Source organism: Meles meles, chromosome 4, assembly GCF_922984935.1.
Source record: "Meles meles chromosome 4, mMelMel3.1 paternal haplotype, whole genome shotgun sequence".
NCBI classification, from domain to species: Eukaryota; Metazoa; Chordata; class Mammalia; order Carnivora; family Mustelidae; genus Meles; species Meles meles.
The window spans coordinates 5,108,281-5,132,522 of record NC_060069.1 but is presented as its reverse complement, the minus strand read 5'-3'; the positions used below and the strand labels follow the sequence as shown (position 1 = coordinate 5,132,522).

At 35.7% G+C, this 24,242-nt stretch overlaps 1 protein-coding gene across 5 annotated transcripts in view; it reads right to left on the bottom strand.

Moving 5' to 3' along the window:
- Positions 1–24,242, bottom strand: part of STAG1 (stromal antigen 1) — a 453,722-nt gene that overhangs the window by 137,488 nt on the left and 291,992 nt on the right. For all 5 annotated transcript variants that reach the window (XM_046002314.1, XM_046002311.1, XM_046002310.1 and 2 more), the window contains one exon: positions 22,426–22,499. In XM_046002314.1, coding sequence (XP_045858270.1) covers positions 22,426–22,499 — 74 coding nt within the window. The remainder of the gene's footprint in view (positions 1–22,425; positions 22,500–24,242) is intronic.

The following is a 24,242-nucleotide window of genomic DNA, read 5'->3' as shown; positions in this document are numbered from 1 at the left end:
TCTCACCAAAATACTAGCCAATAGGATTCAACAGTACATTAAAAGGATTATTCACCATGACCAAGTGGGATTTATTCCAGGGCTGCAAGGTTGGTTCAACATCCGCAAATCAATCAATGTGATAGAACACATTAATAAAAGAAAGAACAAGAACCATATGATACTCTCCATAGATGCTGAAAAAGCATTTGACAAAGTACAGCATCCCTTCCTGATCAAAACTCTTCAAAGTGTAGGGATAGAGGGCACATACCTCAATATTATCAAAACCATCTATGAAAAACCCACCGCAAATATCATTCTCAGTGGAGAAAAACTGAAAGCTTTTCCGCTAAGGTCAGGAACACGGCAGGGATGTCCATTATCACCACTGCTATTCAACATAGTACTAGAAGTCCTAGCCTCAGCAATTAGACAACAAAAAGAAATTAAAGGCATCCAAATCGGCAAAGAAGAAGTCAAACTATCACTCTTCGCAGATGATATGATACTCTATGTGGAAAACCCAAAAGACTCCACTCCAAAACTGCTAGAACTTGTACAGGAATTCAGTAAAGTGTCAGGATATAAAATCAATGCACAGAAATCAGTTGCATTTCTCTACACCAACAAGGCAGAAGAAAGAGAAATCAAGGAATCAATCCCATTTACAATTGTACCCAAAACCATAAGATACCTGGTTAGGAATAAACCTAACCAAAGAGGCTAAGAATCTATATGCAGAAAACTATAAAGTACTCATGAAAGAAATGGAGGAAGACACAAAGAAATGGAAAAATGTTCCATGCTCCTGGATTGGAAGAATAAATATTGTGAAAATGTCAGTGCTACTTAAAGCAATCTACACATTTCATGCAATCCCTATCAAAATCCCATCCATTTTTTTCAAAGAAATGGAACAAATAATCCTAAAATTTATATGGAACCAGAAAAGTCCTCGAACAGCCAAAAGAATATTGAAAAAGAAAGCCAAAGTTGGTGGCATCACAATTCCGGACTTCAAGCTCTATTACAAAGCTGTCATCATCAAGACAGCATGGTACTGGCACCAAAACAGACACGTAGATCAATGGAACAGAATAGAGAGCCCAGAGAGAGGCCCTCAACTCGATGGTCAACTAATCTTCGACAGAGCAGGAATGAATGTCCAATGGAAAAAAGACAGCCTCTTCAATAAATGGTGTTGGGAAAACTGGACAGCCACATGCAGAAAAATTAAATTGGACCACTTCCTTACACCACACACGAAAATAGACTCAAAATGGATGAAGGACCTCAGTGTGCGAAAGGAATCCATCAAAATCCTTGAGGAGAACGCAGGCAGCAACCTCTTCGACCTCAGTCGCAGCAACATCTTCCTAGGAACACTGCCAATGGCAAGGGAAGCAAGGGCAAAAGTGAACTATTGGGATTTCATCAAGATCAAAAGCTTTTGCACAGCAAAGGAAACAGTTAACAAAACCAAAAGACAACTGACAGAATGGGAGAAGATATTTGCAAATGACATATCAGATAAAGCGCTAGTGTCCAAAATCTATAAGGAACTTAGCAAACTCAACACCCAAAGAACAAACAATCCAATCAAGAAATGGGCAGAGGACATGAACAGACATTTCTGCAAAGAAGACATCCAGATGGCCAACAGACACATGAAAAAGTGCTCCACGTCACTCAGCATCAGGGAAATACAAATCAAAACCACAATGAGATATCACCTCACACCAGTCAGAATGGCTAAAATCAACAAGTCAGGAAATGACAGATGCTGGCGAGGATGCGGAGAAAGGGGAACCCTCCTCCACTGTTGGTGGGAATGCAAGTTGGTGCAGCCCCTCTGGAAAACAGCATGGAGGTTCCTCAAAATGTTGAAAATAGAACTACCCTATGACCCAGCAATTGCACTACTGGGTATTTACCCTAAAGATACAAATGTAGTGATCCGAAGGAGCACGTGCACCCGAATGTTTATAGCAGCAATGTCTACAATAGCCAAACTATGGAAAGAACCTAGATGTCCATCAACAGATGAATGGATAAAGAAGATGTGGTATATATACACAATGGAATACATGCAGCCATCCAAAGAAATGAAATCTTGCCATTTGCGATGACGTGGATGGAACTAGAGGGTATCATACTTAGTGAAATAAGTCAATCGGAGAAAGACAACTATCATATGATCTCCCTGATATGAGGACGTGGAGAGGCAACATGGGGGGCTAGGGGGATAGGAGAAGAATAATTGAAACAAGATGGGATTGGGAGGGAGACAAACCATAAGTGACTCTTATTCTCACAAAACAAACTGAGGGTTGCTGGGGGGGGGGGGGGAGTTGGGAAAGGGGAAGTGGGTTGTGGACATTGGGGAGGGTATGTGCTATGGTGAGTGCTGTGAAGTGTGTAAACCTGGCGATTCACAGACCTGTACTCCTGGGGGTAAAAATACATTATATGTTTATCAAAAAAAAATTAAAAAAATAATAATATACAGAATAATATATGGAATAAAACCGTACCTAGCCTAGTGCTCACAGATGAAATCATGCAATAGAAGTAAAATACTTAGAACTATGCCTAGCACCTTCTAAATCTTCAATAAATGTTTATAATTATAATCTCTTAAGTGTCATCAATCTAAACATTTACAGATAATGCAGCAGAAAAAATTGCTTTACTACAACTGTGAAAGAATGTTCCTAGACAATTATAACACTGAATATACAGAGGACAGTATAATGAATATATGTGTATCCACTATTCAGTTAAGAAATAAAGTATTATAGTTGAAACTTCCTGTATACCTCTTACTGACACATCTCCTTCCCGAAGAGCATAGGACTATTCTTGGTTCAATGGCTACCATTCTCTTCTGTATCTTTATGCTTGAACTTCTTATGTACAGTTATACATATTTTAAAACCTTATATAAATAATGTCTTGTAGATATCCTCTCCAACTTCTTTTCACAAACCATGTTTAAAATTCATACAGACTGACTTATATAGCTCCAGAACCATTAATTGATTTTAACTGATGTTCAGTTTTCCTATCTGCATACAGAGAAATTATAAACCATTTATATATTGTCTCACTGGAGGACATTTAAGTTATTTCCATGTTTTCCCTTTTAATAACTGACTAGGTGGCTCAGTCAGTTAAGCGTCTGCCTTCAGCTCAGATCCCAGGGTCCTGAGATCAATCCCAGAATTGGGCTCCTTGCTTAGTGGCAAGCCTGCTCCTCCCTCTGTCTGCTGCTCTCCCTGCTTGTGCACGGACACTCACTCTCTGACAAATAAAGAAAATCTTTAAAACAAAAAGAAAGAAAATGAAAAAACAACAAACTTACAGACTACTAACTGTGGTAACTGCACATAGACAGTTCATTCTACTCATGACCACAGGTATTACCATTACAAATACCATTACTACTGGAATTGAGATTATTGAGTGTCTAATTCCTAAGGCTAGAGAATATAAAGGCTTAGCTTTCAGTAGAGAAATACTGTTCAAAATCTTTTATTTTATAATCACCTCTATGTCTAAGCCTAATTTCTAACGACTTTTAATCTTGTTTACTAGACTTTTAAAGGCTCTGCTCTTAGAACACAGATCCTCTCTGTATGCACTGCCAACATTCTGATACAACTTGTCTTTTTTGGAATCATATTCTTTGTTTCAGATGCTAGTCTGACCCCTCCCACCTTAACTTTAAAATTTTTAGTATTCCTTCTATACTTACAATTTGACTGAATGTGGTCAGATAACACATTCTGCTACTATTAAAAATCCCTAGGTAGTTTGTCTCCTGTTTAGGTTCTAAAACTCCAACCCACTTTGCTTTTGATACAGTCCTGCGAGATTAATCGTTCTCTACAGGTAATTATATTATGTAATCAAAGATAATACATAAAAGTAAAACTCCTTTGTGGTAGCTTTAAAATATGTCCACGCACTCTCTGGTAATAGTTTTTACGGAGACAAATTCTTATTTTTTTAAAATGTGGGTGTACTTAGTAATTTGTTTCTAACAACCATGATATGGCAGAAATGATGGATTTTTGACTCTTGAGGTCAAATAAGAGACTGTGACTTGTGCTTTGTTCTCTCTCTTGGATCACTCTCTCGAAGCCATGCCCTGAGGACATTCTAGCTGCCCTAGAGAGAACTCCACGTTGTGAGTAACTGGGGTCTTCTACCTACAGCCATGTGAGTAAGGCATTTTACAAGCAAGTACTCCAACCCTAGTCAAACTTTTAAAGGCCTGAAGGCTGGACCAAAGTCTTGACTGCAATCCAGTGGGGAAACTTATGCTAAAAACACCTAGGTAGGCTGCTCCTAAATTCCCGACCCACAGAAAGAAATTATGAGGTAGTAACTGTTCGTTGTTTTGTTTTGCCAAATTTTGTAATAATCTGTTACACAGCAAAAGATATTATTACTTTCTACTATTATGAAAGACCCAAACCAATAACTAAACTTCTAGTGTGGTCTATGAATGAGTTCTTCCTTAGTCCAAAGAGCTCAAGTACATCAGTACCTGCGTATCTGTGGTCATCTCTATGCTCACACTGCCTTCATTTTGCTCTAAATACAAACAATGACTATTCTTTAAAGCTCCTGTGGTGTTAGTTCTGTCATATCCTTTTATTACCATAGCTTTTCTACCCTCTATGAAGTAACATTCTATTTCAGCAGATGAAGTGTAAAATAAAAATGCAGTATGTTCTGAAATATTCCTCTAAACCTTGATTTTCATATAAAATTTCTTTTTAACACCTTAATCTCTATTTCCACCAGCCTCAGTCTATTTAGAAAAGTAATGTTTAACCTGCAGATATCTGGGAGTTTCCAAAGCAAAGATTAAAGTGGGGGGGGGGAGTTAAACAGGGGAAGGTGTATAGACAATAATAAGATGAACTAATTTTCCTAATTCTAGTATAAGGGGCTTGAAATGAATAACTAAAATTGAAGTCAGGATACACTACTTTTGAACTCAAAAAGAAAAAGAAAACCTAGAAAATAATAATTCTGTGGTAATTCATCCTTTGTTGTAACTCTATGTTATAGCACAAAAAATGATTATGTTCATTCTATGAAAAACTTACCTAATTTACTCATCCTCAGAGTTAGTGTGCCTTTTTGGGAGATGTGACCCTTTAATTTAATATCTGGACTTGAAATTTTCATTTTGGATTACTTTCCTGGCAGATGGAATTCAAATTATTTTCTGCTTACAACAAAATGAAATTTAACTCTAGTGAATTTTAGTGAAATGTTTCTTGTACTACACTTACAGATGCTTTCTCAGTAAGGAAGTAGACTAAATTAAAATGACTGCAATATAAATTTTGGAGAATAACTCTTGGCTAATATGGGCGTTTTGACACTTAAAATTATCTCTCATGTACAAGGAATCTCATGAGAGCTCTAGAGTGAGAAACAATTACAAGTGCCAAGAAGGCTGCTATCTAAATTTTAGCACAAAATGAATTCATGTCTCAACCAATTCTCTGTCACTAATATTTGGTGAAAAAAATTACATTTTCCAAAACAGAACTATAGAGAATAAAAAAACAATAGCCCAAGAGAGAAAAGAACAGCTGAAGAACTAGTGAAAAGATATACTGTATCCTTTATTAGACTGAAAACAAGAACTTAAGAATAAAGACCTTAACTTACAGAAAGATGATTAAAATAATTACCACCTTTAGCAAATGTTAAACATTAGTAAAGGACAGTACAGGGAGCACAGAAGCACATAAATTGATAGGAGGGACAAGATGGGGTCAAAGAAGGCTTCTATGAAGCAGCAATATTGAAAAGACCTGAAAAGGTGAAACTTTCCTGTTTGCTAGTTAAATCTGTATCTTTTACTTAATTATTTCAGGATGATCAGAGTTACTTAAAATGCATTATAAATGTAATAGCCTTATAATAAAAAGTTGGAAATGGAAATGTTTTGTCTCAATTTTGCTGCATTATCTATTAGTGAAAATAGTGACAAAATGCACAGAAAGGCATTGCATCACTGAGTCTCATACAGAGCAGGTGACATGGCTATCTGCTACCCTGTGTAACTCCTTAATAGTTTACTATTAACAGAAGTTTAGGAATAAGATTAAAAGTTGAATGGCAAGAATACATTATATTTTAAAGAACAATATCTTTAACTTATATCACATTTTAACTATCAATCTGACATAAGGTTAGGTCAAAAATGAAATATTAGGAGGACAACTACATTTAAAAATGGCCATTTGCTCAGAATAAATCATACCACAGTACTGTGTAAGAATTGCTCTGAAGACATTATTCTAAAATGTTTCATCATAGTATAAAATGAAAGACCACTAGAAAACAAGACATCCACTTTTCATTTTTTCAAAATTGTTGAAATCTTTCCTAAGTTACCTTTTTTTCCATTATTCATTCTTATGGCCTAATAACTTTTTAACTCCTCACTATCACTTTTGGTATCACTTTATCATTTTTGGTAGCTTTTAAGACTTTCTCATAATCCTTGGTGTTATGTACTTTGGTTATGGTATGTCTAGACATGAAATATTTTTCTTACCCTCAACACTTGTTAAGTCTTTCCAATCTGACAATTCAATTTTTTTAACCAATTTTATAAAATTTCAGTTATCTTAATAATACTATTTTCCAATACTTCTCTTTTCTTTTGAAATCCTATGTGAAGGACTTCTGAAGCCTCTCAAACAATCCCCCATGTATTAGAAACATTTTTACATATCTCTTTGCCTAGCTTAATTCCTCAATATTATATTCTAATTCACTAAATGTTCCTTCAACAGTCTAAGAGTGTATCTTGTTCACCAAATATTTACCTATGTATTTATCATGAATATGTTTTTCATAACCAGTATTTTAAATTTTATTTTTATATCCACTTGTTCTTACTATATGCCGTTTACTTGTTAAAGAACCGGGTCAATTACCGTCTGTATGATTTATCATATTCTGGACTAAAACAATACCATGAAGACTGAGTCAAATAAAAGGCTCTTCTAATTTTCATATTTCCTATAAACGAGGAGTTACATCTAGTAGGATATAGGTTAGTATTCGGTATTTACTTGACATTAAGGTGGCAGGTAAAACTGGGAGTGTTAAAGTGCCATCACTGCACAACACCTCCTACTTCTAGTATGTATATGCAGTAACATCGCCCCTTAATCAGTATATGAAGTAATACTTCCGGAAAAATCAACTATTGGTATCTTTACTGATAACTCTGGAAGGCAGGTCACATTCTCAAGTGTTTGCAATCCTGCTATGAGCAGACTTGTGATCTCTCTGTCAAATAAAAAAAAAAAAAAACTTAAAAAAAAAAAAAGTAAGCTGTGACAGATCCAACACTAGATTATTTAAGGCCTCATTAAAAAAAAGCAGTAAGTTAACAGAAAATTAAAAAATTTTCGTTTCTATGAGGATAACAGGTTGATACTTTGGCAAGACTCAATAAGGGTGACTCTCTAAAACAAAAACCACATTATTTTAGTGCTAAAAGACCAAAGTAAAATAGTAATAATACGTATTCTGCACTCAAGACTGCATGGCTGAGTCATGATGGACAGGATTTATGTATCCACTTAAAAAAGCACATAAAACATAAAATAATGGTGCTTAGATGGCAGAAAAGGAAAGTAATCTTTGAGAGGTAATAAGGTAATTCTTTTTTTAAAAGATTTTATTAATTTATTTGTCAGAGATCACAAGTAGGCAGAGAGGCAGGCAGAGAGAGAGAGGGAAGCAGGCTCCCCACTGAGCGGAGAGCCCAATGCAGGGCTCGATTCCAGGACCCAGAGATCATGATCCCAGCCGAAGGCAGAGGCTTATTAACCCACTGAGCCACCCAGGAACGCCTAATAAGGTAATTCTTAAGACAAATAAAGGTTATACTTGTGAGCACTTGGGTGGCTCAGTCAGTAAGTGCCTGACCGTGGCTCACCTTCCTGTGATAGAGCCCTGTGTTGGGCTCCCTCCCTGCTCAGCGGGGAGCCTGCATCTCCCTCTCCATATACCACTGTGGTCTCTTTGAAATAAATAAATAAAATCTTAAAAAAAAAAAAAAAGACAAAGATGGTAATTCTTTTTTTTTTAATATTTTATTTATTTATTTGACAGAGAGAGATCACACATAGGCAGAGAGACGGTGGGGAGAGAGAGGGAGGGGTGCAGGCTCCCTGCTGAGCAGAGAGCCTGATGTGGGGCTCAATACCAGGACCCTGAGATCATGACCTGAGCTGAAAGCAAAGGCTTAACTCTCTGAGCCATCCAGGCGCCCCCAAAGAAGGTAATTCTTAAGAATGCACCAGATTGGGCGCCTGGGTGGCTCAGTGGGTTAAGCCGCTGCCTTCGGCTCGGGTCATGATCTCAGGGTCCTGGGATCGCGTCCCACATCGAGCTCTCTGCTCAGCAGGGAGCCTGCTTCCTCCTCTCTCTCTGCCTGCCTCTCTGCCTGCTTGTGATCTTTCTCTGTCAAATAAGTAAAATCTTTAAAAAAAAAAAAAAAAAAAAAAAAAAAAAAAGAATGCACCAGATTGGTGCCTGCCAGGTAGCAGTACTGGCACAGGAACCTAGGCAGAGCTTTTGTACATAATCTTATATGTAAGATTTCTTTCTAGTTAGAAACAAGGAAACCACAGTGACTGAATCAATTCCTTTAAAAGTCCTAAAAAAACAAAAAATGTCAACCTAAAATTCCATACCAAGAGAAAACACCTTTCAGAAATGAAGATGAGGTGGGGCGCCTGGGTGGCTCAGTGGGTTAAACCTCTGCCTGCAGCTCAGGTCATGATCCCAGCCAGGGTCCTGGGATCGAGCCCAGCATGGGGCTCTCTGCTCCGCAGGAAGCCTGCTTCTTCCTCTCTCTCCCTGCCTGCCTCTCTGCCTACTTGTGATCTCTCTCGGTCAAATAAATAAATAAAATCTTAAAGAAAAAAAAAAAAAGGAATGAAGATGAGGCAATGGGAGAGTGAAGTGGTTGGGAAATGTTCTCCCCCCAAGAAACAACTAAGACAAAAACAATCATTTTAGTTTTCTGACAATCAACCAAAAATAAATGAGAAGCATTTACTCATAGAAAGTTATTAATCTTTCTCTTAAAACAGGAGAAATCTATGGCATTCTGGCACAGAAATTGTTTTTTTCAGTGATTCAATTAGTTGGGGAAAACTAAGTCCCGTTAAATGTAGAATGACTGAAATCTTTTAAAGTATTTTTAGAAACCACAATAAAATTAAATTAGAAATTAACAAGAGAAATTAACAGAAACCTCCAAATATCTGAAAATAAAAGATTTAATATTAATAAGCCATGCATCAAAGAAGAAATCACAATAAAGAAATAAGGAAATAATTTATACAGAATAAGAATTAAAATATAGCATATCAATAGTCCTGGGATGTCGTGAAAGCACTGCTTTGTGGGCAATTCACAGCTTAAAGTCCTAGCCAAGGAAGAAGAATGTAAGATTAGTAACCTGAGTTTCTATCTTAAGAAACTAGAAGAGATGAATAAATTAAAATTATAGCAGTCAGAAAGAAGGAAATAAAAAAGATAAGCAAAAAAATTAAAAATAATGTTAATGAAACCAAATGTTCAATCTTTCAAAAAAGAATAATAAAACTGATAAACATTTAGCTAGACTGACCAAGACAAGAAGAAAGACGACACAATTACAAACAAGAAATAAACAAATATCGGGCGCCTGGGTGGCTCAGTGGGTTAAGCCACTGCCTTCGGCTCAGGTCATGATCTCAGGGTCCTAGGATCAAGTCCTGCATCGGGCTCTCTGCTCAGCAGCGAGCCTGCTTCCCTCTCTCTCTCTCTGCCTGCCTCTCTGTCTACTTGTGATCTCTGTCAAATAAATAGATAAAATCTTAAAAAAAAAAAAGAAATAAATATCACTGCCAATCCTACAGAAATGAAGAGGCTCATGGGGTGCCTGGGCAGCGTAGCTGTTAAGTGCCCGCCTCATGGTTTCGGCTCAAGTTATGATTTTGTGGTCCTGAGACTGAGTCCCATGGCAGGTTCCATGCATGGTGCAGAGTGTGCTTCAGATTTTCTTTCCCTTTGCCCTTTCCCCTGCTCATGCATGCTCTCTCTCTCTCTAATAAATAAAGAAAAATCTTAAAAAGAAATGAAAAGGATTGTAAGAAATTACCATAAGCAACACTATGCCATCAAATCTGCAATATACATGAAATGAAATGAAATAGTCCAAAAGACACAAATTACCAAAATGAATCAACAAATAGAAAAACTGGGATAGAGCTGTACCAAAAGATTTAATCAGAAATTGAAAACTGTCACCCAAAAAAGCCCCTAGGTTTAAAATGCTTCACTGGTGAATCCTATCAAATTATAAAAGAGAAGTAATGCCATCTTTCATAAACTCTTTCAGAAAATAGAGCTGAGGGGAACACTTCCCAGAGTATTTTATAAGGCCAGTAACTAGATTATGATTGTAGACACAAAATTCCTTAATATAATATTAGCAAACTGAATCCAGGAGCATTAAAAAAGATTATGTATCATGATCATGCAGAATTTCTTGCAGAATGCAAACCTGGCCTAATATCTGAAGATCAATTAATAGAACAGAATAAAGGAAGAAGTCTGTATTTTCATCTTAACTGAAACAAAACAATCAAATCAATCAATCATGATAAAAACAACAAATAAAATTAGGCTAGAGGGGAATTTCCTCATCCTGCTAAAGGATAATAATGTAAAACTTAAAAGCTAATGGCATTAAAGACTGATGGTTTTCCCTTCAGGATCAGAAAAAATGGAAATCTGTCCTCTCTTACTACTTTTATTCAGTACTGTACTAGAGATTCTATAGCCAATGCAATAAGGGTAAGAAAAGAAAGTGAAGACACAGAAAAAGTCTTTAGACTGAGAAAGTAAGAATAAAAATGGCCTTTATTCACATATGATCTGTATGTGCAAAATCTTAAATAACCTGTAAAACAAACAAAAATCTCAAAATGGTGTAACAAATGAAAGTATGTTGTAATTCTGGAGGAATATAAGAAAGAACTGCATTTTAATATATTAATAAGAAGAATCTAGAACTGAAATTAAGAAAACAATTTCATTTGCAGTAGAATAAAAAATGAAAACACTTAGAAATAAATTTAGCAAAAGTAATGCAAGACTTGTACCTTGAAAATCATAAAAAACAGCTAAGAGAAATTAAAGAATATCTAACAAATTGAGATAACAATCTATATTCACCGATTGGAAGATTTAATACTGTGAAGAATTCAGTTCTCTCCAAATTCGTCTACAGAGTCATTATATTCATCAGAATTTCAGCAAACATTTATGTAAAAATTGACAAGCTAACCCTAAAATTTATACAGAAACACAAAGAATCTATAATTGTCACAATTCTGAAAAAGAACAAAGTAGGAGGATTTAGCACAGCCTAATTTTAAAAGCATACTCTAAAAGACAAATACTGTATGTCTACTTATATGTGGAATCTAAAAAAGTCAAACTCAGAGAAATATAGTAGAATGGTGGTTGCCAGAGCCTGGGGGAGGTGAGAGAAATGAAGAGATGTTAAAGAGTAGAAACTTCTGCTTATAAGATGAATAAATTCTGGAGATCTAATGTACAGCATTGTGACTACAGTTAATAAAATTATATTACATATTTGGAAGTTGCTAAGAGAGTAAGTTTAAATATAATCAAAACCACCACAAGAAAAAAAAGGGTATTTAGGTGAGATGACTGAGGTGTTAGGAAACCTTGTAACAGTAACTTCACGAAATAGAGAATCAAACCATCATACTGTAAAATTTAAACTCACATATTCTACATCAGTTATACTTCAAAACCTAAAAAAAATTATTCTAAAGCTACTATCATCAATATAGATGGTACGGGTTTAAGGACAGACAGATTAGAAATGCTATAAATTAATCTTTGCATTTGTGTTCATTTGGTTTTAAAGAAAAGCTCCAAGGAGGAGCACCTTGTTGGGTCAGTCAGTAGAACATGGGACTCTTAATCTATGGGTCGTTGAGTTTGAGCCCCACATTGGACGTAGTGATCACTTAAAAAGGGGAGGGGGGTGCCTAGGTGGCTCAGTTAAATGTCCAACTGTTGATCTCGGCTCAGGTCTTGATCTCACGCTTGGGAGTCAAAGCCCCTTGTTGGGCTCCATGCCACCCTATAGCCCATTTAAAAAAACTAAATAAAAAACTCCAAGGAAACTCAGTTGAAGGTGCTTGGACACATGAACACCTATATGTATAAAGCAGAGGTACACCTTATAACACAATATACACAAAAGTTAACTCAAACAAACAATGGTCCATATGCTTTTACTTAAAATATTAGCTATTAAACTTCTAGAATAAAACACAGAAGAAAATCTGGGGTTAGGCAAAATGTTCACAGATATAGCAAAAGCACGTACAGAAAAGAGAAATGAATAAAAGACTTCATTCCAATTGAAAACTTCTGTTTTTCAAAAGGTATCATTAAGAAAATGAAAACAAAGCCAAAGGCATAAAAAAACTTCAAATTATTTATGTAATAATAACTTGTATCAAGCATATAAAAGTACTCCTACAAAAACCCTCTCATTAATGATTAAGAATAGATAAAATCAGTAAAGGATAGAAAAGACCTGAACACTACCAAATGATTTGACCTAAAATCAAAAGCACAGTATGTATTTTTATCTAGACTACAATATGGATCATAAAACAAATCTTAACAAATTTAAAACCATTCAAATTATAGAGAGTATATTCTCTGACTACAATGGAATTAAATCAGAAATCAGTAACAGAAAGATCTCAGATATTTGTAAATTAAATACTACACTTCCAAATAAACCATAGGTCAAAGAAACAAGTCAAAAGGAAATTAGAAAGCATTTTGAGATGAATGAAAATGGAAACACAACATACTAAAATTCAGGGGATACAGCTAACGCAGTCCTAACAGAGATTTATAGGAATAAATTCCAATATTAGAAAATAGGCCTTAAATCATTGTCTCACTTTTCACCTTGAGAAAAGCAGAGAAAATGAAACCCAAATTAGGAAGTAAAAAGGAAATAATAGATAAAAAATCAATGTAACAGAAAACAGAAAAATAGAGAAGTTCACTGTAACCAAAATCTCATTTTTTTTCTTTTCAAATTTTTATGTAAATTCTAGTTATCATACAGCACAATATTGGTTTCAGGAGTAGAATTCAGTGGTGCACCTATTAACATATAACAAACAGTGCTCATCATAACAAGTACCTGATACCATTCACTAATCTAGCCCATTCTTCCCCACCTCCATCCATCAACCTTCAGTTTACTCTCTTAGTCTCTTATGGTTTGTTTCCATCTTGTCTTCTATTTCCCCCCCACCCCACCCATATATTCCTCTGTTTTGTTTCTTGAACTCAACATATGAGTGAGATCATATGGTATTTGTCTTTTTTGGACTTACTTCACTTAGTATGATATACTCTAGCTCCACCCATATCCTTGCCAATGACAAGATTTCATTCTTTTTATGCCTGAGTAATATTCCATTGTATATATACATACCACTTTTTTTTATCCCTTCATTAATCAATAGACATTTGGGCTCTTCCCATAGGTTGGTTACATGTACCCCTTCAAATCTGTATTTTGTAACCTTTGGTTAAATACCTAGGAGTACAATTGCTGGATTGTAGGGAGTTCTATTTTTAACTTTTTCCATACTGTTCTTCAGAATGGCTGCACCAGTTTGCATTCCCATCAACAGTGCAAAAGAGTTCTCCTTTCTTTGCATCCTAAGCAACATCTGTTGTTTCTTGTGTTGCTAATTTTAGTCACTCTGACAGGTGTAAGGTCATATGTCATCATGGTTTTCTTTTGTATTTCCCTGATGATGAGTGATGTTGAGCATCTTTTCTGTTAGTCATCTGGATGTCTTTTTTGAAAAAGTGTCTACTCGTGTCTTCTGCTCATTTCTTAACTGGGTTATCTGGTTTTTGGGTATTGAGCTTGTTACATTTTTTTGTAGATTTTGGATACTACCCCTTTATCAGATATGTCATTTGCAAATACCTTCTCCCATTTGATAGGCTGCCTTTTAGTTTTGTTGTTTCTGCCACTATGCAGATTTTTATCTTGATGAAGTCATAATAGTTCATCTTATGCTTTTGTTTCTCTTGCCTCCTGAAATGTATCTAGTAAAAAGCTGCTAAAGCTGAGACCAAAGAGGTTGCTGCCTGTGTTTTCCTCTATGATTTTGATGGTACCTGTCTTACATTTAGGGCTTTCATCCATTTTAAGTTTATGTTTGAGTATGGTATAGAAAAGTGGTCTGGTTTCATTTTTTTGCAGGTTGCTGCCCAGTTTTCCCAACAAAATTTGTTGAAGAGCCTTTTATCCATTGGAAATATTTTTTCTGCTTTGTCAAAGATTAATTGACCATATAACTGTAGGTCCATTTCTTGGTTTTTCTATTCTGTTCCACTGATCTATATGTCTATTTTGTGCCAGTACCATACTTTCTTGATGACTACAACTTTGTAACATAGCTTGAAGTCTGGAATCATGATGCCTCTGGCTTTGCTCTTCTTTTCCAAGACTGCTTTGGCTACTAGCGGTCTTCTGTGGTTCCATACACATTTTGGGATTATTTTAGTTCTGGAAAAATGCTGTTGGTATATTGACAGGGATTGCATTAAATGTGTAGATTGCTTTGGATAGTACAGACATTTTAACAATGTTTGTTCTTCCAATCCGGAATATTTTCCCATTTCTTTGTGTCCTCTTCAATCTCTTTCATAAGTGTTCTATAGTTTTAAGAATGTACATCTTTTACCTCTTCGATTAGGTATATTCCTAGGTATCTTCTTGTTTTTGTGCAACTGTAAATGGAACTGACTCCTTGATTTCTTTTTCTGTGTCTTTATTACTGGTGTATAGAAATGCCAACAGATTTCTGTACGTTGATTTTATATCCTGTGACTTTGCTAAATTTGTGTATCAGTTCTAACAATTTTTGGGGGGAGTCCTTCAGGCTATATAGAGTATCACGTCATTTGCAAAGAGAGTTTGACTTCTTCCTTGACATTTGTATGCCTTTTATTTCTTTTTTGTTGTCTGATTACTGAGGCTAAGACTTCCAGTACTATCTTAAATAGTAATGGTGAGAGTGGACATCCGTGTCTTATTCCTAACTGTACAAGAAAAGCTCTCAGTTCTTCCCCATTGACATATTAGCTGTGGGTCTTTCGTATATGGCCTTTATAATGCTGAGGTGTGTTCCATCTATCCCTACTTTTTTCAATTTTATTTATTTGAAGGGGGGGGGGACATGAGCGGGGATAGTGGCAGAAGGCTAGAGTAAAGCAGACTCCCTACTAAGGAGGGCAATGCGGGGGCTTAATCCCAGGACTCTGGGATCTTGACCTGAACTGAAGGCTGATGCTTCATCCACTGAGCCACCCAGGCACCCCTTATTGAGGGTTTTTCTCAAGAGTGGATGCTGTTGGGGTGCCTGGGTGGCTTAGTCAGTTAAGTGACTGCCTTAGGCTCATATCATGATCTCGGGGTCCTGGGATCAAACCTTGTATGGGGCTCCTTACTCATCGAAAGTCTGCTTTCCCCTCTCCCTCTGCCCCTCCCCTTCTCTTGCTAACATGTTCTCAAATAAATTAAAAATCTTAAAAAAGAATGGATGCTATATTTTGTCAAATGCTTTTTCTACACCTACTGATATGATCATATGGTTCTTATGCTTTCTTTTATTAATGTGGTATATCATGTCAGTTATTATGAATACTGAATCACTCTTGCAGCCCAAGAATAAATCATATTTGATCATGAAATAGGTGAATAATTATTTTGATATAGTTTAGATGTGATTTGCTAGTATCTTGAGAATTTCTGTATCCATGTTAATCAGGTATACTGGCCCGTAATTCTCCTTTTTAATGGGGGTCTTTGGTTTTTGAATGAAGGTAATGCTGGGCTCGTAGAAGGAGTTTGGAAGTTTTCCTTCCATTTCTATTTTTTTCTAAAGATTTATTTGTTTATTTTAGAGAAAGAGCAAGCAAGTACACGAGTGAGGGGGAAGGACAGAGAGAAGGAGAGAAAAAGCAGACTCCTCGCTGAGTGTGGAGCCTGATGCCAGGCTCAATCCCAGGAACCTGAGATTATGACTTGAGCCAAAACGAAGTCAGGTGTTTAACCAACTGAGCCACATAGGTGCACCTTCCATTTCTATTTTTTGGAATAACTTGAGAATAGGTATTAAATTCTTCTTTAAATGTACGGTAGAATTCCCCTGTGAAGGTATCTGGTGCTAGACTTTTGTTTTGGGAGATTTTTGATTACCGATTCAATTTTCTTGCTGGTTATGTTCAAATTTTCCAATTCTTCCTTTTTCAGTTTTGGTAATTTGTATGTTTCTAGGAATTTGTCCATTTCTTCCAGATTGCCCAGTTTGTTAGCATATAATTTTTCATAATATTCTCTAATGATTATTTGTATTTCTGTGGTGTTGGTTGTGATCTTTCCTCCTTCATTTGTGATTTTATTTGGGTAGGTTGTCTTTTCTGTTTTCTAAGTCTGGCTAGGGGTTTATCAATTTTATTAATTTTTTGAAAAAAATCAGCTCTTAGTTCTGTTGATCTGTTCTACTGTATTTTTTTTTGTTTCTCTATCATTTATTTCTCCAATCATTACTATTTCTCTATCTCTATTTCTCTACTTCTGCTGGCTTTGGGCTTTATTTTTTGTTGTTCTTCTAGCACCTTTAGGTTTAAGCTGAGTTTGTATATATGAGAATTTTCTTGCTTTCTGATGTAGATTTGTATTGCAGTATACTTCTTAGGATTAACTTTGATTAGGATTGACTTAGGATTGACTTTGCTGCCACCCAAAGATTTTTGACTGTTATATTTTCATTTCCATTTCTTTTCATGCACTTTTTCAAAATTTCTTAATTTCCTGATTAACTCATTCATTCCTTAGTAGGATATTCTTCAATCTCCACGTATTTGTGGTCTTTCCAAATTTTTTCTTGTGTTTGACTTCAAGTTTCATAATATTTTGGTCTGAAAGTATGCATAGAATGTTCATGATCCTTTTGTACTTACTGAGAGCTGATTTGTGAGCCAGTATGTGATCTCTCCTACAGAATGTTGTAAGTGCACTCTAAAACAATGTGTTCTGCTGCTCTAGGATTAAATGTTCTGAATGTATCTGTTAAGTCCATCTTGTAGAGCATGTCTTTCAAAGCCCTTGTTTCCTTGTTGATTTTCTGCTTAGATGATCTGTTCATCTAACACCCCACTGCTATAAGTAGGGTGTTGAAGCTCCCTACCATTAGTGTATTATTATCAATGAGTATCTTTATGATTGTTATTAGTTGATTGATACATTTGCATGCTCCCAAGTTGAGAGCATATATACACATAATTTTTAAATCTTCTTGATGGACAGACCCCTTAATTATGAAACAATGCCCTTCTTTATCTCTTCTTACAGTCTTTGCTTTAAAATCTGGTTTGTCTGATATAAATATGGCTACTCAGGCTTTCTTTTTATGTCCATCAGCATGACAGATTATTCTCCATCCCCTCACTTTCAACCTGCAGGTGTCTTTAGGTATGAATCTCTTTTTTTCAAGTATGGTCCACACCCAGGGTACAGCCCAACACAAGACTTGCACTCACAATTGTGAGATTAAAAGTCAGATGCTCAACTGACTGAGCCACTCAGGCGCCCCCTAAAATGCATTTCTTGTAGGTGACATATAGATGGGTCTTATTTTTTATCTGCTATCCTTTGTCTTTTAATTGGAGAATTTAGTCTATTTACATTCAGAGTGATTACTGTCCTCCCTCCCCACAGGAGCACCACTAAGGCAGGCATGACTCCTGTGATGACAGGCTTCTAAAACTTCAGATTTTATGCTCTGCTGCTTATAATACCTTGAAGTTGTCTCCATAAGCAGGGATCCCTCCCCTCTCCAGCACCCGTAGTTCTTATATCCCCCAAATCAACTCTTCAGAGCTCCTACCTTCCTCTACTGTAAGACTTACAGTTCTGTTCTCTCAGTCCTCAGATTAATTTCTTGGGTATTCATAATGATTTGATATTTTCTATCTGTGTTCAGGGAAGAGGCAAGCTTAAGGTTCCCCTAATCCTCTACCATCTTAACTCCTCCTCCCCAAATCTCAATTTTTAAGAAAAGTAAATATAATTGATACGAGATGTGAAACCACAAATATTATGAACAACTTTATGTTGACAGTTGTGCGATATAATTTAATAACTTAGATCAATATATCATTTTCTTGTAAGATATAAAAAGAACAGCCTTGTATCTATTAAAGAAATTTAATTTGCACTTAAAAATATCCCTACAATGAAAATTCCAGGCCCCAATGGTATAACACCTATCTGAGGAAAAGTAGTAACAATACTATTAAACTCTTCCAGAAAATTAAAAAGGAGAAAACACACTGCAACTCGTTCAAAAAAGCCAGCGTTACCGTGGTTCAAAAGCAGTCAGAGACATTTGATAAAAACAAAAAAGTTAAGAGATATATCTCTCCTTAGCAAAGAAGCAAAATTCTTAGGAAAATTCAGGAAATCATCTGCAACAATATATAGAAAGAATAATACAACAGGACTATGAGAAATTTATCTCAAGAATTTAAGGCTAACATTTGAAATTCAACCAACTCAATTCATATTAATAGTCTTAGAGAAGAAAAACTGCATATACTGATCTCAACAGATGTAGAAAAGCATTTGACAAAATTCAAGATCCATTTCTAATTAAAAACCTCAGAAAAAGAATAGAAGGGAAATTTCCTCAACCTGATAAAGGGCATCTATGAAAAATTTACATTTAACAGTCTTAATGATGAAAGACTAATTTTGCTTAGTGAAAAAGTCAGATAAAGACAAAAATAACAAAAATCAGGAGCACATACTGTACAATTCCATTTTTATGAAATCCTTAAAAGTGTAAACAAACCAGTTAGCAAACCAAGAACTGCTTGAGGATGGAGGTGGGGGAGACTGGCAAAGTTGGGAGGAATTACAAAATGGCAAGAGAAAATTTCTGAGGATGATGGATATATTCATTATCTTGCCTATAGTAGTTCTACAACTATATATGTATGTCAAAACTCATCAACTTACGCACTTAACTGTTGTCTGATACCAACTCTTTTTGCATTCCTGGGCCAATTTGAATATGGGGCATGGGTTTCCCCTGCGAGCACACACACATACACCCCCACACTCCCTGATAGTTTCTGAGAATTCAGCTCAATTCTGACACTCTCTACCTGAACACAGCATCAGATTCCACAGAGAAAGGGGCTCAGTCCTACAAGACTGTCCTCTACTTCCCCAATTTAGGTGGCAGTCTGAAGTCCCAGGCTTTTGTTACCTCTGCTTCTGACCCATGTGCTACAGATTGGAGGTTCCAACCACCTGCTCCTTAGGTTTGTTTTTGTTTTTTTGGTTTGTTAAGATTTATTTGAGAGGGAAAGACAGAGAGAGCACAAGAGCAAGCAGAAGGGAGAAAGAATTACCAGTGGACTCCGAGCTGACTATGGAGCCCAACTCAATCTCACCACTCTGAGATCACACTGAGCCAAAACCAAGAGTCAGATGCTTAACCAACTATGCCACCCAGGCAACCTCTCCTTAGGTTCTTTTTTTTTTTTTTTTTTTAAGATTTTATTTATTTATTTGACAGAGAGAGAGAGATCACAAGTAGGCAGAGAGGCAGGCAGAGAGAGAGGAGGAAGCAGGCTCCCTGCAGAGCAGAGAGCCTGATGCGGGACTCGATCCCAGAACCCTGAGATCATGACCTGAGCCGAAGGCAGCGGCTTAATCCACTGAGCCACCTAGGCGCCCCTCCTTAGGTTCTTTTAATATGCTAGAGTGGCTCACAGAACTCAGGGAAACAATTAGTCACATTTACCAATTCATTAAAGGATATGATAAAGAATTTGAATCAACAGCCAGATTAAGAGATACACAAGGCAATGCGAGGGAAAGGAGAACAGAGCTTTCAAGCCCTCTTCAGATGTGTTACTCTCCTCACACCTCCATGTGTTCAACAACCCAGAAGCTCTCTGAACCCAATCCTATGGGTTTTTATGGAGGCTTCACTGCATATTCATTATTAACTATGTAACTGCAAACAGCTGATTCAATCTCCAGCCCTCCTCCCCTCCTCAGAGCCTGGGGGTAGGACTGAAAGTTCCAAATGACTAAATATGTATTTCTTTTAAATCACTACATTACATTGTGTAATTTGTTTTCTGTAAATTAAGCCTCTATCAAGTTGTAATTAAAAAAAAAAAAAAGACTGCATGACAGGTATGTGGAAGGACTTGTTTTTTTAAAAATTAATTTTTCAGGGGGCACCTGGGTGGCTCAGGCAGTAAGTCTGTCTTCGGCTCAGGTCAAGATCTCAGTGTCCTGGGATCAGGTTCCCTGCTCAACAGGCAATCTGTTCCTCCCTCTCCCCTCTCCCTACTGATTATGTACACTCACTCTCTCTCAAAAATAATTAAAATTTTTTAAAAATTCAAAAAATTAATTTTTCAATAATTCATAGAATGTGTAGTTTATGCAAAAAAGAGGATATGAAACTCTAAACATCCCATACTCGAAAAAGGCACTGGCTCCATTTTTTTTTTTTAGGTGAAATAAAGTAGTTTTCAGATAAACAAAAATTACAACAGGCTGAAGTAAAATGGTAACAGAAACTCAGGTATGAGAGCTGAATATGGTAAATTTATAAATATAAACAGTTCTGTTTTCTTATTTTTAAGTTTCCTAAAAAGACAGGTGGTTTTTACTTTTTTAATTGGTTGAATGAGTTCCCCAAATTGCAGATATCTACAACTTTAGTATGTGTGTGTGTGTGGGGGGGGGTATGTGTCCCTATCAGGTTGTACAGTCTCTCTCAATATCTTTTTTCAATCAGTTATTGAACAGAATTTCCCGGTGTATTTTCATCTTCCAGGTTTTTTCTAAAAGGTCCATTACCATTAAGGAAGTTCAGTGCAAGTTTATTATACTTGCCTAAATTTCCTAATAATATAGAAGATAATTTAACTTTCACAAATTACTAGATAACAATCAACTATTTTCTGGGTTGCTGAGTAGTGCACCGTATTTTTTTTTCTTCTTGCTTTTTGACCCTCTTCGCCCATTTCTCCCACCCATCCTGACTCGGGCAAGCACCAATCTGTTCTCTGTATCTATGAGCTTGTTTTTTTGTTTCAAGAGTCCATATATATCACAGTATTTGTCTTTTTCTGCCTGACTTATTTTACTTAGCATAATGCTCTTAAGATCCATCCGTATTGTTGCAAATGGCAAGATCTCATTATTTTTTAATGGCTGAATAATATTCCATTGTATATATACAAGCACATATACAATTTCTTTATCCACTCATCCATCTATAGGTTATTTGTATATCTTGGCTGTAATAAATAATGCTGAAAAGAACACAGGGGTGCATACATCTTTTTGAGTTAGTGTTTTGTTCTTCTTTGAATAAATACCAAGAAGACCAAAACGTCTGTTTTGAATTAAAACAAAATGTTTAAGTTAAAATATCAAAATTACATTTTTTGTTTTTTAAAAAATTTATCTCCCTTGTTTTAACTTCTAACTAACTGGCCAGTTAAAATCTCAAATGTGTCTAAAAATAGTTCTTCTATTTTCTGTGTCTATTTACCTAAACATATCATATCATATCATGCCTAATTAACAGAAAGTAACAAGTATATGTATATGATTCATTCATTGTGAAATATGCTGTTCAATAATGTATTAGTAATCTTAAAGTTCAGAGAAAGATAAACTAAACTTGTTTGTCATGGAATATGACAAGAATACTTTGTAAATATTTGTTTCTATTTTCATCTGTATAGCTGAAGGTAAAGAAGAGCTCTTGATTATTTACAGAGGTGTCCTTTTCTGTCACAGAGGTATTTTTAAAAGACTGTTGGGTTAATCTGACCACAGAACAAGATAAGTATAACAGGCAAGAAGTAGGGTATTAAATTTTTTTCAAATACCAAGACAATTACATTTTCCTAAGGCCATATTAACTTCATAATATCGTATTAATTACTAGTCCATTAGTACAAATGTAAGAACACTGAATGCCTCTGTATATGTTCTGAATTTGCAAGAGCGTGCTGGTGATACAATTTCCTTCACAACAACAGTACGATATTTATTTAGCCTTTATAGCCAAAACTATTTACCAGAAAACAAAGCAAATAATTAGGGAGTTTCATATTTTTGTAATTACCTAGGACTACAAAGAAGCAATCAATTATTTAAGTGAAAAATCTAAAGTGATTTATAAAATTCCTTACCGGTATCTATGAACAAATATACCCTTAAAAATAGAGTTCATCATATTTTCAATTTCATCCTGGTTTTCCTGTAGCTGAAATGAAAAGAAAAAAATTAAATCTTGATTTTATCTGAAACGTACAGTTTCAGTTATTTTTAATTCTTGGTTCTTCTAATTCTTGGTAATTATCAATGCTTTTTCTAACTTATTATTCAACAGATGTCGGAAATTACGAGTACTCTTGTATTACTTCAACAGCTTTACTGTACTGACTTTAGAACCTTTTTGTCTCTCTTTACATATACACGCAATGACTAACAAGGAGTGGCGTGGCTAACTGTGGCCAGATTCCAAACCCCAAAATATGGCCTGCTTTGGAAAGAAGCTCCAATTTCTATACCTCTTCCAAGAAAGTCAGGTCCCTGGCTTGTTTTGCCTCTCTTGGTAATAGGTCAGCCTTAATTATGATATTTGCCACTGTAAAAGAAACTTACTATTCTATCTGAAGTATCCAAATAATACTCTCCAACTGTTTAGTCCATAACTGAGAGTAGGGCAAGTTCCCCATATAGATGGCATAGCAGAAGACAGGAAGGCTTTGCCATTAGTGGTGGAATGCAGCAACACAATTAAACAGTTCAGCACTGATAAAAAATTCAGGCAATACTACTGATTAGAATTAAAGCTTGAGCTTATTCATTGCTCAACAGGAATAAGAGCACTGATACAAAATTATATTCCAAGTGGTATTTCTTATTATACTTTGTTCTGTGGTAATACTCAGTGAAATATTTGCTTTTAGGGGCGCCCGGGTGTCTCAGTCGGTTAAGTGGCTGCCTTCGGCTCAGGTCATGATCCCAGGGTCCTGGGGTCCAGTCCTGCATTGGGCTCCCTGCTCAGTGGAGAGCCTGCTTCTCCCTCTCCCTGCTGCTCTGCCTACTTGTGCTCTCTCTCTTTCTGTCAAATAAATAAACAAATCTTTAAAAAAAAAAAAAAAGGAAAATATTTGCTTTTATTACATATAAAAATGTGAGAATAAAATACTTTCTGACTTATTCTTTTGCTGTATCTTTATTTTAGGCTTATGGAAATAAGATTGGGAATAGTTACATAGTAAAACATCAAATTACTGTATCATACTCTAAGTTTTAAAAATTACTTTCACTGCATTTATTACATAAAAAATTAATTCATAAGAGGCATACAGTTTGGTTAGTAGTACTTACTGATGCACAATTCCAAAATTTACTTTCACAATATTTCAAGTGTGGTATGTATGGTTTTAACTGTGTTTCTTAGAAATCCATATGATGGAAGTCCTGATGCCCCAGTACACCTCAAACCTTACTTGAAAATAGGATTGTGGCAAACAGGATCTCAATTAATTAAGATGGTGTCATTCTAAAGTAGGGTGGGCCTCCAATCCAAGATGACTGGTATCTTTATAGAAAGGAGAAATTTAGAAACAAACACACATAAAGTCATGGAGAAACTGGAGTTATCTTCAACTTCTAGCTTATAGAACTGTGAGACTATAAATTTCTGTTCTGAAAGCCACTCAGTTTGTGGTATCTGTGATAGCAATCTTAACACCCTCATATAGTATGGGCACTAATTTAGGCATAAGTTTGCTACTTCCTGATGTCTATTATAACCCATTATTCATTAATAATTTATATGCAGCAATATGGTATTATTCTTTTTTCAAGTTAAAATACAGACTAATACTCTAGATTTAAAATTTTATTTCCTAATGGGCAAATAGAATTGTTACCTACTAAAAAGCCAGTTTGAAACACTGTCAGCATATATATGGAAATTTCAGTGTAAACCTGG